The following is an 18,056-nucleotide window of genomic DNA, read 5'->3' as shown; positions in this document are numbered from 1 at the left end:
GTTTGAAGTGGCCCACTTGGATACTTTCCAATAACATACAGGTATCTATCATACAATGAAAACCATTTATAATTCCTAGCTTCCTTTCAGTATTCACACAATACTGGCTATTAGTTTTGTCATTTCACACCAACAACTTAAAGATTCAATACATTAACTACTATAGAAACAACATGTATACACAACAACCTCACAGAAAGGCTGAGGTTGGAAGGCCCCTCTGGAGGTCATTTAGTCCAACTTCCCCGCTCAAAGCAGAGTCAGCTAGAAGAGACTATGGTAGGCCTTGCTCAAGTGGGTTTTGAATGCCTCCAAGGAAGCAGACTCCTCAACCTCTCTGGGAAACCTGTCCAGTGTTTGACCAACCTCACAGCAAAAGAAGTGTTTTCTTATGTTTAAATAGGATTTCTTATGTTTTAGTTTGTGCCTATTGCCTTGCCTTTTCGTGAGGCACCACTAAGAACATTCCTGCTCAGTCTCCTTTACTCCTTACCATCTGGTATACACACACATTCAGAAGATCCCCCTGAGCCTTCTCCAGGCTAAACAGTTACAGTTCTCTGCCTCTCTTAGTATGACAGATGGTCCAGTCTTTTACTCATCTTAGTGGCCTTTTGCTGGACTTGCTCCAGTATGTCCATGTCTGTCTTGTACTGGGGAGCGCAGAACCGGACTCAGAACTCCAGGTGAGTCTCACCAATGCCAAGTAGAGAGGAAGGATCACTGCCCTTGAGCTGCTGACAACACTTTTTCTAATGTGGTCCAGTATGCCATTGGTCATCTTTGCCACAAAGGCACATTGCTGGCTCATGTTCAACTCGTCTATCAGGACCGCAGGGTCTTTCCTACAAAGCTGCTTTCCAGCCAGTCAATCCCAACTACATACTTGCTATTCTGCCCCAGATGCAGGGGGCATCCTGTCCAGCTCTGAACAGCAGCACACCCATCTGTTTTATCAACCGCTTGTCCTAGTTTTTCATTGTCTACAAACTCACTGAGTGTGCATTCTGTCTCATCATCCAGGTCACTAACAAAGATATTAAACTGTACTGTCCTCAGTATCAGCCTCTAGAGTACACCATTAGTGACTGGCCTCCAACTGGGCTTCATGCTGCTGACCACAAGAGTTTAAGCCCAGCAGTTCAATCGGTTTTCTTAATGTCTACTTGTCTAGGATACATCTGGAGAAAACACACAGGCACATGACAAACAGCGGTGAAGATGTATCTAATTTTAAATGTCCTATAAACAGTCCCACAAAAAAAAAAAGACTGAATAGACTTTTTTCCCTAGTCTCTAGTCTATCTATCAAGATACTTAAAGCTTGTGCAGTTCCTTCTACCACAGGTTTTCTGAACCATTCAATTAAAAAGGAAAAAAAAAAAGTATATACTTAAGTAGGAAAATTGTAGTATCTCCATTAGAGACCTGCAAGAAAACTGATATTCTGGTAAAAGAATACAATTATATTGCTTTGTCCTAAAGCATCTCTCTTTGATTCCTTCCATTAAATACAGTAAGGGGAATCCTGCGGCTCCTACACCTGAACACTCAGTTACCTGTCCAACATCTGTGTTTTCTTATTATGGTTATCCCATTGGATCTAATCTTCTGGAGAGCTACATTAGTGAATGTTCTTAAAAAGCCATTCTGTGCACTCATAATAAGGGCTTCTGCTACTGCTTCTGTTTGGTAACTGGAATACAGTGTGTTTATTGTACGAGTACTTAAATTGTCACTATTTGCCAGATTTGCCTCTTCTACAGTACTTACTTTATTTCACATTAAATGAGACACATTAACTCCTACTGTTCCAGCAATTCATCATACAAAAGTACACAGGTATATCTGTTCAGAATTTTTCACCTCCAACAAAAAGTCCCCATACCTGATGAGTCAGCCATGCAAGGATTTTTATCAAGACCTCAAGTTTGAGCATGAAGAGCTGTCCTAAGAAAAAAAATCTGTAATACCTAATATGACAGAGAAAGAGAATTAAAGGAAAACCAAGTGTTCTTTCTTCAACATACATATACAAATTATTTTGAAAATTCAGCAGTTGAGAAAATAGTGGAAATCTTAAATCAAGGAACACACATAAATCATATATAAGTAGAATGGCAAAAAATAATAGTTTACGGAGCACTTGTGTGCAACTTCACATTAAATAATTAGCTCAAGGCCTCTGGCCTTGAGGTAGGTACAGGTCTGTATCATGCACGTCAGTTTATATATATATTCAGTCTCTCAAACAAACGTGCCTAGTTCTCACTCCTACTGTAAAAATCTCCATTTTTATACGACAAATGAAATTTAAAAAATGAGCTAAGTTGGTGGTGTGTTGCAAAACACACCATCAGCTAAGAGAAAATTTAAGAATTATCTGTGTAAGCCATATACAAAGAATACATTCATAGAATACTGGGAAATTATTCTGAGGCACATTTTAAGACTATTCTATGCACAACACAGCTTCCAATATACCAGTTTTGATTCCATAGAATTATAAATGATGTCTTAACTTGTTAAGAGACAGTACAGAACAATTTGCTTTGCAGACTAAAACATTTAGCAGTGGACAATCAAATTGTCAAAGTTTTCAAACACTTTTTCAAAGCTCGATTTCAATTTAGCTAGCAAATAGCATTTATGCTTTGGTTGGTTTGGTTTTTTTATATATTAGCACTCTTAAAAAACAGTATGCACAAGTATCTCCAGCAGTTAATACACTCCTTTTCCCATACCACAGTCAGGAAAGGTTCTAATAAAGAGGACAGATTTTGATACCTGGCTTTCCCTTCTGCTTTTAGCAGACCCTCTCCCTAATTCTAATTTATACTTAAAGAGAACTTTCACGGCTTTCTCCCTATAGTTTAAGGGTTAGAAAGAATGGGCATAATACAGCTTCCAAAACATCTCTTCCATGAAGGAAGGTTAAGGTTATTTATAATAAAAAAACATTAAAAACGAACAAGCTCAGTGCATACCAACAGAGCTACATACATTTCAGAAGCATGTCTCCTTTTACAGATAAAAACGTAAATAAATGCTTGCACTTGTTAGCTCACCACAGAGTTTTCATTAAGTTCCTAATACACCTCCTATATTTTGGTCAGTCTTCAATTTCAGAACCAGGATATAAAATGCACCAGAACTCAATGCAAAGTTTCCAATGAATTAATGGAAGTCCCATTAAAAGTCAGCATTAGAGCTACCAGCGCATCATAATAAAGAGGGAACATCTCCCAGCCCCAAACATAAACATTCCAAAAAGAAACAAAAAGCAGGAATGGACTGATTACCAAAGTATTAAGTAGTCATAAATCCCCTTGCACTTGCACCAGGAACTAGACTTACTTTCTACTCCATTACAAAAAAAAACCCAACAAACAACAACAAAAAAAACCCAACCAATAACGAACACAAGCTAAAGAAACCTGATCATCTGAGTTTCTCAGGTCACACACAAAAAAAGCTTTAGTTTTCAATACTTTGAGAACATCTGCAGGGAAAGCAATACAAGCTGCTTTACCAAGCTCTTAAGCTACATCATACAGAAGATTCATGTCTGGTAGTACTATAGTTTACTTTGGAAAGCAAGATATGAAATGAGCTGTTAATGTTGAAGCTCTCTAAACCATACTCCCCATATCCTATACATGCTGAGAAGTGAAGTTTGCATTGTAGGTTCTGCTTCCACCATGTCCCAGTTGCCTGAGTCAAAAATTACCTAAAAATCAGCTATGCCATCTACTGTACTACATGGTTTCTGTTTGGAAGTAATGTAGTTCTCTTTAGAAAACAAGCATAAGGAAGGTGAAGGTGTCACTGCCAAGAAATTCATCTGTTTCAACACCTGATACAGTCTACTGGAACTCTCAGATAGCAGGTAACGCACTATTTATAAAGGCAAACACAAGCGTATAAGAAAAAGGCAAACCAGGAAAGACCAGATATGCATTACACCCCCTGAGCTGTCATGCAGTAAATCAGTGATTTGAATTAGGAAGTCAAATTAATCAAATTACTTCAAGTATGCATATTTTCAGAGTTTCAAAATTCTACTGTGATAAAAGACAGACTTGCAAAAATAGTCTTTCACAGCTTTCTACTAAACAAGATTAGCTTAGCTGTTCATTCTGTATACAACTTGAATCGACTATTTCCTCCTGTTACAGACTAGTTCAGCACACACAACTCAATGCCCTTGTGCTGGGTGAGGTGTGGTAAGTACCAGCACTCCATCAAAACCCCTTTTCAGTTCTGGGATGTTAACCTCTATCAGTCAGGTTCTGTCAGAAACAACCACTACAAATCTGTAGTGCAGTTAGCTTTAGGCAGTTTCCTTAGACAGTTAAATCTTGAGAAGCATATTGAAGGGAAAAAAAAAAAGGAGAAAAAAAAGGTTTAGTGACAGATGTACAAATTCCCCAATCTGCCTCCTGGTGAGAAAGAATCCCATTTACCCTCCAATCATATATCCAGAATACAGTTGACACATCTGCTATATGATTAGACCTTACATTGCTGCAATGAACACAGGATAGGCCAAAGGACTATTCCAAGTTGTGTTTTAGTCTCGGAGCTGCATTTTCTTACAGACTTAGTGCTTCAATATCTGCATATCTGATTTAAGCCTTTCAGGTATAGGGATCCCTAGAAGAATTTAAGGTACAATGTTTGTATTGCATCTGTTTGTGGGTATTTAGACCCTGTGAAACATGCACTGGAAAGTTCTCAGAGCTGAGAAACTGACTTTGCATTGAGGAGATAACAGTAGTTTGCCCTTGGCAAAACAAAAAACCTATGAAAAATCTTCACTCTTCAAGAATTGTTCCATACACAAATGAATTTTCTCTCATGATATTAGAGCTCGAAGCTTCCCAAACCCAAAAGCAGCAACACCTAAGTGGAGAAACAGAGTGAAAAAGGTGGTCATCTTATAGACCTGTATCATTGTTTTTGATTACTCATCAAAATATTTTTCAAGAGTAAATAATTTCAAGATGCAATTTCCTCTTCTCTTGAGAACTACAAGGGCTTTTGAATCCAAGATACTTTGGGCAACACCTAGAAATAGAATACACACCTTTAATGAATTTTATGACAAGATAACTGCATTTCCACTTTTTAAAAATCCTTAAAAGTTACGAATGAATTCTTTCAGAATAGAATTAAACCAAGTAGAAATCCTGAAGGAAATCATCAAATTTTGCGTTGTATAGTCCCTCAGTCAACTTTAGGAAATCAGGCTTGAAGCCCTCTTTTAGACTCTTAACAATATGAATAAAATACTGCTGTTCATTTGAATATTGTCAAACATTTCTTAATTTGCTAAGTGACAGAACTCCCTGAAAAATACTAGTGCTTATTTTTATTTTCACTTCTTTGTCTTTTTGTCAAGCTTTGGGGAAGTCACTATGAAATGGTATGGCGCACACTTTCAGGTAAATAATTCACTGCACTTACCATTATAGTGTTCAGTGTAATCAACATTATACGTCACCACATTGACTACATCATTGAGAAACTATAGAATCATAGAATGGTTAGAGTTGGAAGGGACCTCAAAGATCATCTAGTTCCAATCCCCCTGCCATGGGCAGGGACACCCTCCACTACACCAGGTTGCTCAAAGCCTCATCCAACCTAGAACCTTGTAATTCTTTAAGTTGGGCCTCTAATGACATCTTGCTAGTAAGGAAGCATATGAGTTTGCGTATCAGGAAGAAAAACTTACTTGCTCTTGACATCAGTGCCAGTGACGCCAAAACGTCGAGGTGGCCTTACGCTCAGCACCGCGGAGAGCGGCAGGTGCCCGCGCCCTGCCACCGCGCCCCGCGTTCAGCACCGCGGAGAGCGGCGGGTGCCCGCGCCCTGCCCCCGCGGAGCGCGGCAGGCCACCACCTCCTCCAGCCTCCGCGGCAGCGGGGCAAAACAGGGCAAGAGAAAAATCCAACACAGCTGGAACAAAACCAAGAGGTACAGCACCAGCCAAGGCTGCACTTCATAAGTCTTCCAAGAAAAGCAGGCACAGCCTCAGACTTCACTAAAATACGTATCACGGTCTTTGATAAAATCAGTTCTTGTAGAGAAACTTGACGCTACTTTCAATTCTTTGACAAACTACTGAGGGTTTTTTTATACTTCCCAGACGACAGATTTTCTTTATTTCTTTCTGTACACTTAAACAAATTATTCACTTTTCTATAAGAGTCCCTTTATATGAGAACCCCTATATACAAGAACAGAAAAGGCTCAAAAATCAGTAGCAAATCTAGAGTCAAATAGGATTTGTCAGTCAGGACTTCAATAAGATTTTCTGTAAGGGGCCACATTTACCAGAATTTCATCTAGACACATACAGAACATATATGTTTTATAGTGAGAGGACGTTACTTCTGTCTCCAACTTTGCCAAACTAGAAGTTTTCTGAAAGGAAGAAATTTAAGTTTCCCTCAGGAACAGGGAACATATTGCCCTAAGACAAAAAAAAAAAAAAAAAAAAGTCATTAGAAAAAAAAGTCTATTACAGAAACGGCTATGTCCAAAAAAATTCTGGGATTTGGAATATAGTTTATTCTAGAGTATGATAGCTATGGAAAACAATACAAATCAACAAATGCTAAACTTGCTTCAGGCTCTTCATTTTTACAGAAGGTGTGAGGATACTTAATTACAGCAGTGCCTGCCCAAACATAAATGACAACAACCACAATCTCATGCATCAGGTGTTTGGAGGTAAGGCAGAATATATCCAATACAGCAAATTGTCAACGGTGTACACCGTCGATTGAAAAGGTACACGTGACAGAGTGTAAGGCAGAGTATGGAAACAAAGAAAGGCAAGACAAGAATCATGGGAGGAGAGAGCATGGCTGCAGAATGTTCCCAGACCAGCTCAAAATACCACAAACTGATATTTGCATCGAAGTCCAGTCTCTGTTTTAGGACATATTTTTGTAAATTCTATCTCAGCATAAAGCACACAGCCAAATGCTTTTAAAAAAAAAAAGAAAAAAAAAAGACTGATTTTAACGACATAAGAACTTAATGGAACTCTGCTAATGCTATAGTGTTAGCTACAATACAGAAAGCTACTGAACAACCCAACCAAAATAATGGATCATAAATTTCAAATAAAGTTTTACCACTGAGTGGTACAACACAAAAGTATTTTTTTTTTTTAAATAAGTAATGTAAGTAGTATACATTACTTATGCTGGCAATACAGGTTTATGTTGGAAAGATAGACATACATAGATTTTCAAGGTGTTTCAAAAAAAATTTTAGCATGTAAACATATCCTTGATTACTTATTACTATCAGCTACAGATAAACTGTATTTTTAAAGTGTGAAACCTATACATATAATTACAGAAAGCAGGTAAATAAATTTAAAAAAAAAATAAAGTCCTTTTCCCTAATCTTTATTACAGAAATCATTTACCACTATTTTCATTTGTCAAATTTTAAAAAGGACAAAGATAGTCATAGGAGATTACTGGAATACATTTTAGTACAACCTATCCAAACATATCAGCATCCATACTGCAAAGTACTAGATCTGAGAAGGCAGCGTCAGACACTCTTTACTATAAGTTGTAGCTTTCAGTCATGTTGTGAGCATAAACATTATTCAATTAAAAATCTCTGGATTATAGCACACCTGTTTTCTAAACACATTACAATTCAGGTTTCTAGAAATGAAATTTTAGGAAATTGGCTGGAAAGAATACTTCAATCTCATAAAAACTAAAATAGCAAGTATCTTATAATTACCTCATACTACTTATTTTAGCTAAAAGGTTGTCTTTCCTTTAATAGGAGCATCTTGAACAAGGACTTCACGAACTTTTTAACAGTAGCTATTTTTAAAGTCTGTCATTTTGAGCCTAGCCAAGTGACAACCTCAGCAAAAGGTTGTTCTTCCTCATACCCTTCTAGATTCAGTTAAAAAAGCCTGACCAAGGAAACAGAACCAGGTAAAATGCATTAAGTAGGACAAGATGATGAACAGCTTTAGACTGTTTTTGTTTCTGGTTATTTTTGGAATGCAATGTCTTTGGTTATTGGTATGACATCAGTCATTAGAAGAATACATAGAAGCCTGGCTTACTGCTGCCAAACTTGTATCAGCCAAGAGACATGCACATCTGATTTCATAATGTTACGTTGAGATTTGCTGGATTTACTTAGCAGTAAGCCCGCAAACAGTAAGAAAAAGTTAAGAGACTTTTTAAGGTAATGCCCTGCTCCTCCACACAGTTAACAGGAGAGTAAAGTTTTCAGTGGTGGCAGGAAGGGGAGTGGGGAAACAGCCATAGCACTGATAAAATTACTACTTTTATTAAAGCCAAAGCATGAGTTTAGAGAATGAGATATTGAAAGAATTTCAGTGGTTTGAAGCTACTTAAGGCTGGAAGTGACTGTACCAATACAACAACTTGTAACAAATAACATTTCTAGACATGCATTAGATGCAGTATGCATCTAACTGTGCCTCTAGACATTAAAAAGTAAAGTACGTGTGACCAACAGGTTGCATGACAATATAGAAACATCCAAATACAGACAATGCTGTTACAAAATATAGTTTTACAGTGTTTGAAGAAAGTACAGAACCCCTATGACTAAGACTAAATTGCAATCTGACCATTTCCAAAGAAGTGGTAAGACTCATCATTTTGAAACAACTTCTTTGCACTTTCATGGTATTCCCAATACACACACACAAAACCAAAGGAAAATGAAACAAAACAACTGTCTTCTGCTGACACGTTTTTATAAGACTTGACCAATCAGAACTCCTGGAGGATTGAGTACTTCAAAAGTGCTGTGTCCGTGCTAATTTATGAGTGTACGAAGAAATTAACATGTAAATACCTTGTACAACTACATAAGAGTTCAATCACCAATTTCCTTTTTCAAATATACATAAAAGACTCTCCTGTTTAAAACTTTTGCATCTGGAGGAAAGCATTTCAGTATTATTAGTGTTCTTAACTCTGAACTGGCACCTTCTTGATTTTATCTAAATCAGGATAGTAGCAAAAGTCTTCCATCATAATGTAGTAGTCATCTGAAAACTGTAACAACAGCAGGAAAAAAAAAAAAAACAACTAAATTTCAAGTATTTCTTAATTTTTTTCATAGGATTTATATCATCATATGTAAAAAGCAGCTAAAGGTTGACAAATTTAAACTTTTCGGATGTCCTCATATCAGGATTCATTTATGGCCTGCATGCTCTTTCTTTTTTACTCTAGTTTTTAAGTTTTGATATGTTGATAAGATTGAACTTTGTACTAAACCCCTCGTCTTTCAGGTTTTCTTTAAACATCCTTAATATACTAATGTACCAGATTTAACAGCTGAAGTACATATCAGAGTGATAACACCTAACAGTTTTCCACCTCCTTGTAATTCTATATTATTTAATTATAGCAATATGTAAGAATAAGCATAGAGCAAAGGGATATATACAGAATCACAGAATCATTTACATTAGAAAACACCCTTAAGATCATCAAGTCCAACTGTAAAACTAATACTGCCACCAAACCATGCCCCTAAGCGTCACGTCACATTATTCGTCCTTTCCCCCCATTTATTCGTCTCTTCATTTTGATTATTCTTTGGGATGTTTGCAAAACATGGGGAAAAAAAATCCCAAAACGATCTCAGAAAAGATAATATATATATTAAAGAGGCATTTTAGACTAGTAGCTTATGTGAATGTGTGATCAGACAGTTTTTCAACAACATCACACTTTCAACTACATACACACACAGAGAAAATATCTTCAGAACATTAAGCTCTAGCAGTCTCAGAAGAACTTCAAGTTAGTAGTCAACCATTAAGACTATGTGGGTGGAGAGGAAAGCAATTTCACCAAGTCGTTTTTTTAATATTAAAAGTATTTCATTCTTATCCTACTTCTCTCTTTCTTCTTGATGTCTTGTGACAAAAGACTGTAAAGTCATTGATCTAGTTCACACATACCACATCACTGAGCTCTAAAACATACCCCTATCAGGTCCACATAACACTCGTACAGTCTCTCCTTGTACGTGTGCAATGATAACAAATGGAAGAACCATTCGAGGGATATGTGGTCCTGAAGTCATCGAAGTATCAGAATAATTAACTTCTGTCAACTAGTCCTGATTGGGAAAAACCAGCATTAAATAAGAGTTCTCTGACTTCATATCAGGACTGTTACTTTAAAAAAAAAAAAAATCAATAAAATCAGTGATCTCTTCTTTCAGAGACAAAGAACATAGTAACTAAAACATCAAATTCCATAATTTTTGCCCTACAAAACATGGAAGGTAAGAAACACCTTTTCAGGTCTAAATCAGAATCCACAACTGCTTTAAAGCAATTCTAAGTGCTTCAACTAGCAAGTATTCAGATAAAGACAATAACTGCTGATTTCAATTAAGGTCTCAAGAAGATTGTGAGAGCCTGAAAGCTCTACTTACTTTTTCTGAACTATACCAGATGGTATTAAAGACATACCATTTTCACCTAGTCTCATCTTTGTCCTTACACCATCATAGGTACAGAAAACTTCTCTTCTGTGAATATCCCTTGCTAAGACCATAACTACTGCAGAACAAGGACACAATCAGAACACCACCTGGACAGAGTCAAAAAGGGATGATGGAGAGACTATACTAGCATAATTAAAAAAGAAAACTCTTAAGATATCTGCTTCAGAAATAGTCTCTCTCTCAATTTCTACCTTCAGTCTCTCCCTTCTTTGAGGACTTACTTCAGCTATCTTTGGAATAATTAACATACACCAAAATTAAATAGCTCCAGAGAAAAGTAAAAAAATTGAATATCTAATATTACATTTTCATATCTTCTAGTCCATGAAAACTCTTTTTATGTAATAACAAAACGTAACACTTATTCCCACATTATCAGTCAGAAGCATATGCAAAAATTTTGACATTGAAATATGTAGTCAAATCACACCCGCCTCACAATTTCAGTTCTTTTCATGCAATCCTAGAACTGTTGGCAAATACTGGCCTACTGCCAACGTTAACACACATTGGAGAGATGACATAAGCTTGCTTGAAAAACTAACACCCAAGTTTTCACAAAACTGTTAATGGCATCAACTACCATATGATGACGGCTAACATCAAAATAATTCTACAGGGTTTTTAGATTCTCATTTCTTCCCTGTTTTTAAAGGCTGCTCTTTTAAGTTTTCTTATCATCCTATCCACAATGAACCTTCTGCAAAGAGTTTTGTTGTTTTGTTTCCTGAGGCAGAATATTTCCAAATAAAACCAGACAAAGTTTCACTGGAAACATTTTGTTAAGAATCATTAATATAAGTTAAACCCTGCAGTTCTTATTTCCATTTTGCACTGCATTCTGCGGTAGCTAGGGACACTTCTAACCATCCCAGCAAAAGAGTCCATACAATAAGAAGCATAAGCATCTGAATTAAAGAACATCAAATTTGCTCTTTATTCTTTGAAAATAATTTACTATCCACATCCCCAAGCAACTCACAGGGCTAACTACTACATTAACATCTATTCTCTAAGTACTTCTCTCTAAGGCAGGAAGACAGAAAGGAAAACGAAGGAGAAATTTAATTTTTTTTTATTAAAAAAAAAAAAGGCAGTTTCCCAAATTTACACAACAAAATGATGGAGGAGTTGAGAACAGAACTCCGATCTCAGGAGTCTCAGATTGCAGTTTCTTGTTTACTGAAGCATGGTGCATCTCGGATAACTTTGTTGCCTCAGCCTTTGAACTAGCAGCATTTTTCAGAACCTTTCCACAACTGAACTGTCCAGCTCTAAGCAGGTACCAAGGGAAAACATCGGAGTTTTGAACAGTTTTTTCTTTTTATTAAATAGACAGAAATTATCACTGTAGGGTATGTATCATCTGCATGGCACTTACAGACTCTTCTTCCAGTTAACCTAAAATTTCTGCAACCAATACCAACCCTTACCATTCGATGAATACCACGCAACCAAATCAATGCCGAAGATTCTCATTTCATAATCCCAGAGCGGATCATGCAGTTGTTCCATAAAAGTCAAAGATTTATGTTGATGTCACAAAGCTTGCACAACAGACTTTGCAGACACATTTAGGATACGGATTGCAACTTGAGCATTTATGATTGAGAAAACTACAGCACAAAAAGAAAAGAAAAGGAAAAAAACAAACAAACAAAAAAAACCCCACCAAAACAAAAACACTTGAAGTTGCACTCTTCTGGCAATTGTAAAAACTAATTCCATTCTCCCCTACTGATGCAAGCATAGCAGTAACTTGCTTTTTGTTTTCTATTTCAGTTGTCTTATGCAAACTAATTAAATATATATATGCATATTTTCATCTGCAGCAAGCATAATTCAACACTGCATTAGCACTCCAGCATGCAGTAGCACAAACACATATATGCAATCTCACAATCGCAGCTTATTTCTTGTCGGCTTTAATCTTTGTGTCAGATGCTACTTTATCCCCAAAGTGGTACACAGATCTTTCAAAACGCCTAAAAATAAGGAGCTTATACTGAAGAGGAAGACCTAAAATTGCTTCAGTTACAATCTACTGCAGTCTTTAAATATGACAGGGAGTATCATCTTAGTTTTTAAAGCTGCATTTCTAACTACTTGTTTTACCTTCCCCTGTGAATTAAGCATATTAAAGTTAAATCAAGTAAGTCTTCCTCCTCCCAAAAGTAAAATTACAGTTAATCACTTCAGAAGTGTTGTGCTTAGTGAAATGGATTTGTATCTTATTGTGCCTCTCTCTGAATTACTCATTAAATCTGGTTATTAAACAAATTTCACCTTCTTCTTTGTGTTCCTGTATCGTTTTGACTGAAGCATCAGATTCCCTCTAAGTAATGAGAAAACAGAACAGAGGAATTCTGATTTTGGAATTTTACATTTACTTCATGAGTGACCTGCATCTTCTGTGGGGAAAGCATTTTCTTCTACTGCTACTCACGGCTCACAATACAAACTGCACAAGGAGAGGCAAAAATAAGCTATTTCCTGTAAGTCACATTTCCTTTGTCAGAAGACAGAAGTTGTCTGACTAACTTAACTATGTGTATCCCTTTTGCAACACCCCATGCATATTTGGATTTCCTTTTACTGTACTATATTGGTGGTTTTGTTTTGACCTAGTAAAGCACCTGACTTCAGCTCTAAATCCACTGAGAGACTTAATATCTGTTCAAGGTAGTCTCAGAGAAGAGTTGGAAGACAAAAAAAAAAAAAAAATAAATGGGGAAAATAGTTGGAAGCTGTGTGATAAGTGTCTTTAAATGTAAGACATTAAACAATTTGGGAAGTGGTATTCTTAAGAAGTTCCTAGGTTACTGAAGAGGAATTCTATGCACATAATTTAGAAAGCACTTGACAAAGCTCGAACAGAATTTGGTCAAAATACCTTCATAGAAATATCCTAATATCTTTTCTGCATCAGTTTATTTCCAGAAATCTTCTGCAAAGTGAAGTTAATTCTTCTCTAACAGTTAACTCTTGCTTACAGAAATCAAGTATCATGTTTATATTTTCCCCTGTAGCTTGAGTCCTTTCTCAAGGATCAATTTCTGCAGCCACATATCCAATCAAGCTTCAGATTCTGAGGCATGTTAAAAAGTTCATATCATACCTTACCCAGAAGTTTCTATTCTTCTTTTAAGCCTTCCTTTCTGAAAGGTCAAGTAATAAACAGAACTGTAGGACCCGAGCCCTCTAACTATAAAACTGTCAAAATTTGCTCCTCTAGCTCAATTAAATTAATGCTATAGAATACTTTTTATTGCTGCAATAGGTGCAAGAGAAGTATTTTTACTATACATTTTGCTTCACTTCTAAAGATACTGTTCTTCAGTCCAGACCTTCAGTCTGAGTTTCAGATGATTATCCAAGTTTTCTCCCTAAAACTTGAAAACAGAACGCAAACTAAAACATTACCGGAATCTGTAAGTCACTGGGAAACAAACACAAGATTCTAGTTCTGCAAAAGTCTAATTCACTTGTAAACTTGAACAAGCACATAATTTACAGTTATTAAATACACAAGAGGAATACAATTCACAGCTTTTATTTGCACTACTCCGAAGTCTTTGGCAGGACAGAAATGCACATACACAATTTCTAGAATTTCAGAAAAACTCTACTATGAATCATTAAAAAAAAAAAACCACAAAAGAAAAAAACCCCAGTATTTACTTTCATTCTCTATGTTTTCCAATACAGAAGTTCAAACTATCCCAGCACTGTGCGTTTAAATCCATATGTAACTCACATCCACCTCAGGATATCTGACATACACTAACAGAGAGCACAGGGCACATGCCCAGTGATGTAGGACTCACGGGTATACACAACCAACTTCACAACAGAAGTGGAACACTGTTTGTGAAATCAACTATAAACTGAGTAAATTCCTAGAGAAAGGAAGGGAAGTATACCAAAGGACATATCCACAAACTAAAATTATTCTTTCAAACTATTACTTTGTGTATGCACTAGGCCTTAAGGTAAGTCTAAAATACATTTATGGTCTCCAGGTGCTTTCAGCATCTTTCAGGGAGCACAAGTCTGCATTAATATTTTAATATTTTAAATCTTAGACTGTATGCACATGGACTAAAACCAAAGAGATTCTTCAGCCTATTTTAATTCTACTTTTCTCCTTACGAAATTACAATTTTAGTTCCACTGATGCTCACATATAAAGAAATTGGACTCTGAATTCAAAGACAAGACAAAATACTTCTCAGTTATCAGTTTTGCAATGATAAATACTGTTTTTAACTGGTCAATGGTGCATTAACTGTGCATAAGTATTAACTGTCTCCACTGTGAAGCAGTCTTCATTCTCTTCACTCTTAGTTTCAACGAAATGTCACCTTCATCCATTTTAGCACACATTTGAAGAATACTAGCAGCTCCTACAGTGCTTTTAAATTACCTTCAAATGTTTTAGCTATGTAATTCTTGTCAGAAATTATTTCTTCTGCTTTCTCTTTAACAAAGATAATCTGCCTTTCATTTCCTAAACAATGCTATTCATCCATGGCTTGAGCATCATGCTTGAGAGACTACAGTATCAAACCATTTTTTTTAAGTTATTCTAAGTAAATCATAGCTATAATCACATCTGAAATATGGGGCCTACCAGCCTTAACAACGTGCTTTTAAAACACCTCGTAGTTTGACCCTAGCCTTTAACAAAGATACAATGTATTTTCTAGACTGGGGATGATATCATGAAAACTGTTCAATCAGCAATACGAGACCAGAGATACTCTCACACTTCACCCTCACCGTCTAAGGCTTTTAAGATCTTACCAGGCAGTAACATCTTAAATAACAGTAAATAAATAAATAAATGAATCTTAAATAACTTAAATAACAGTACTTCTCTTCAGCTAAAGGAAAGCAAGCACCACTTGAACTTCTCTATTTTAAAAGACTCAGAGAACGGGCTTACAAAAGAGCTGGAAGAGAAGCTACAATTTTCGCAGAATGAATCGCAAGCACCAGCCCAGCAATCAGCGATCACCTCCCACACACTCCATCCAATACCTGGCTGTGCCAGGCGGAATTTGGACACAACGAACCGCGAAGCGGTACTGCGGCAGTTTCTGTGCTCGGTTCGCCTCTGACCCGCGCTGCTCCCGGTCTCCACGTTTGCTGTACGCCGGAGCTCGCGCCGCAGGACCCCGGCACGGCGCGCTCCGGTCCCCCGGGGACGGAGGCTGCTCCCGGGACAAGGCGGCCGCTCCAGGCCCGGCCTTCGGGGTGCCAACCCGGCCGCATCCCGCCCGGGTTCGACCCCGATCCCCAGCGCCAGCCTCTCTTCAGCCACATCTCTGCCTCGGAGACGGTCAGGAACGAAGGGAAACAAAACAAGGAAGAAACAGAAGGCGGCGGAGAACCCGGCGCGCTGCCCGGCGGGGCAGACGCTCCCTCACCTTCGTGAGCTGGGCGATCTTCTTGCTCATTTTGAAATGCAGGTCCGGGCTGTGCTCGGCGCCCAGCCCCGGCTGGGCTGAGCCGGAGCCGAGTTTTCCCGCGCCGGGCGCGGAGCCGCTGCCACCGCCGTAGCTGTGCTGCGGCTGCTGCCAGCCCATCCCCGGGGTCGCCATCTTCACCGCCCGGCCCCCGCCGCCGCTCAGGCTCCGCCGGCCGCGGCCCTAACGGGGAAGCCGTGCCGAGGGCGCCCCGGCCGCGAACCGCTGCCCGAGGCGGCTCCTCCCGCCCCAGGATCAGCCTCGGGCGCTTCCCACTGCCGCCGTCCCCACCATCCGCGCCGGGCTGCGGCGCCAACCTCTCAGGGCCGCCGCGAGAAGGGGCGCCAGCCTCTCTCTCCGTCCGTTCCGCCCGACGCCAAGCGCAGAGGCCGACGCGGTCCGGCCTCGGGGCGGCCGGAGCCCCGGCGAGCGCAGCGGCGGGGCGGCCGTGCCGGGCTGCCGCCGGGCTGTTTACGCCGCGCAGCCCCGCGTCACTCGCCGGCCCCGCCCGCTGCCGCCCGCCCGCAGCCTCCGGAGCGGCAGGACCGCGCGCGCCACCCAGCGAGCGAGGGCGCGCGCCGGCCGGAGGGGCCCCCGCGACCCCCGTGCCGCGCGCGCGCCGCGTCCCGACCCCCGCCCGCCCGCCCGGCCGCTGGCGGCAGCGCCGCGGAGCGTCACGGGGCTTCGCGCCGCGCTTCCAGCGGCGGGGGGGTGGGGGGTGGGAGCCCCTTCCGCCACCGGCGCGCCGCTGGAGCAGGGGTAGGGGCAGGGGCGGAGCGGGAGCGGGTGCGGGTGCGGGTTTTCGGCGGGATCGCCGCTCCGTGGCAGGACTCGGGGGCACGCAAGCCGGGCGCCTGAACCTGCCCTCGTGCAGAGGCCTGGAAACGCGGCGGGCGCCGGTGGGCTGCTGGGGCAGAGCTCCTCGGCGCTGGGAGGGCACCGGGGGTGCCACCGGGCGGTGCGTGGGAGCGAATAAAGCGGGTGAGACCTTGCGGGCCCCGGGTGTGTCCTGGTCCGCGGCTACGTGCGGTTTGCGCCCAGCCGCAGGGGCAAGTGGCGTCTCAGAATTGAAGCAGGAGGTGAATGAGATAAGCGCTTGACTGCGCAGTTACTCCAGGTTTTGCGGGAAGAAGCAACACGGTGCTCATGGATTGCGGGGTGAAGCGAGAGGCACGCACTTGAGCTGGGCCGTCTCCTGCCCTAGACACAGCCGTGGCAGACGGCGGTTACGGAGCCGTGGTCTGATGGGTACGGAGCAAAGGTCCCTGCCAGGAGGAATTCGCAGCTGAATTTGTACTTGATGTACAAGTACATCCTGTAGCTCGGCTTTGACTGCTCTCTTCTTCTGTTTCCATCCTGTGCAACTCCTGAGAATAACCACCCTCGTTAACAATTTAGTGGCTTCTTGCTAGGCTCTGGCCTTATGAGAATATATATGTATTAATGTGGTTGGACACATTTGATTCCCTGATTAACAGCCTCTCTACTCGTCTTTTAAGGAGTCCTTGGTACTCTCTGTTGAGTAGTTTATCTTTTCACTGCTTTTTTTTTTCTGCACTTTTTTCTGCTTCTTCGCCTGCATTCTTTGTAGGCAGACAGAAATATCAAAAGAGGTAAACTACAAAAATACTTGGCTAAGTTTGTTGTTCTCAACAGGGGTATGGAGGAAAGTATTAGGTAGAATTTGCAAATTACAGGAATAGGTGGAAGAGTAAGTTGTAAGATGAGATCCATATTACAAGTGTGCCTCACTTCCTAATAGAGATTCCTGCTCATATAGTACAATAAACAACCAACTAAACATGAACTGCAGTGCAAGCCTGAGGTCGTGGGGCAAGTGAGATCCTTTGATGTGTATCTGTATGTCCAGAAGGTACAATTAGATGTTGCTACTTTTGTACAGATAGTTTGTAAGAGTACAAGAGAAATACTTGCATTGACGTATGGGGTCTGTAATTTGCATGCATCACCACACTGGAAAGGTGTTCAAAGAAGGGCCAGAAGAACTGCAGAGGTACTGGAAAA

The 18,056-nt window shown here is 40.1% G+C and overlaps 1 protein-coding gene across 2 annotated transcripts in view; it reads right to left on the bottom strand.

The window, feature by feature from the left end:
* Positions 1–16,166, bottom strand: part of FAM184A (family with sequence similarity 184 member A) — a 77,092-nt gene extending 60,926 nt beyond the window's left edge. For both annotated transcript variants that reach the window (XM_086632110.1, XM_086632111.1), the window contains exon 1: positions 15,993–16,166. In XM_086632110.1, coding sequence (XP_086488236.1) covers positions 15,993–16,166 — 174 coding nt within the window. The remainder of the gene's footprint in view (positions 1–15,992) is intronic.
* Positions 16,167–18,056: the final 1,890 nt, after the last annotated feature.

The sequence above is a fragment of the Tauraco erythrolophus genome, chromosome 2 (assembly GCF_009769465.1).
Source record: "Tauraco erythrolophus isolate bTauEry1 chromosome 2, bTauEry1.pri, whole genome shotgun sequence".
Taxonomy (NCBI): domain Eukaryota; kingdom Metazoa; phylum Chordata; class Aves; order Musophagiformes; family Musophagidae; genus Tauraco; species Tauraco erythrolophus.
The sequence above is the reverse complement of the archived record's forward strand: the minus strand, read 5'-3'. Positions and strand labels throughout refer to the sequence as shown.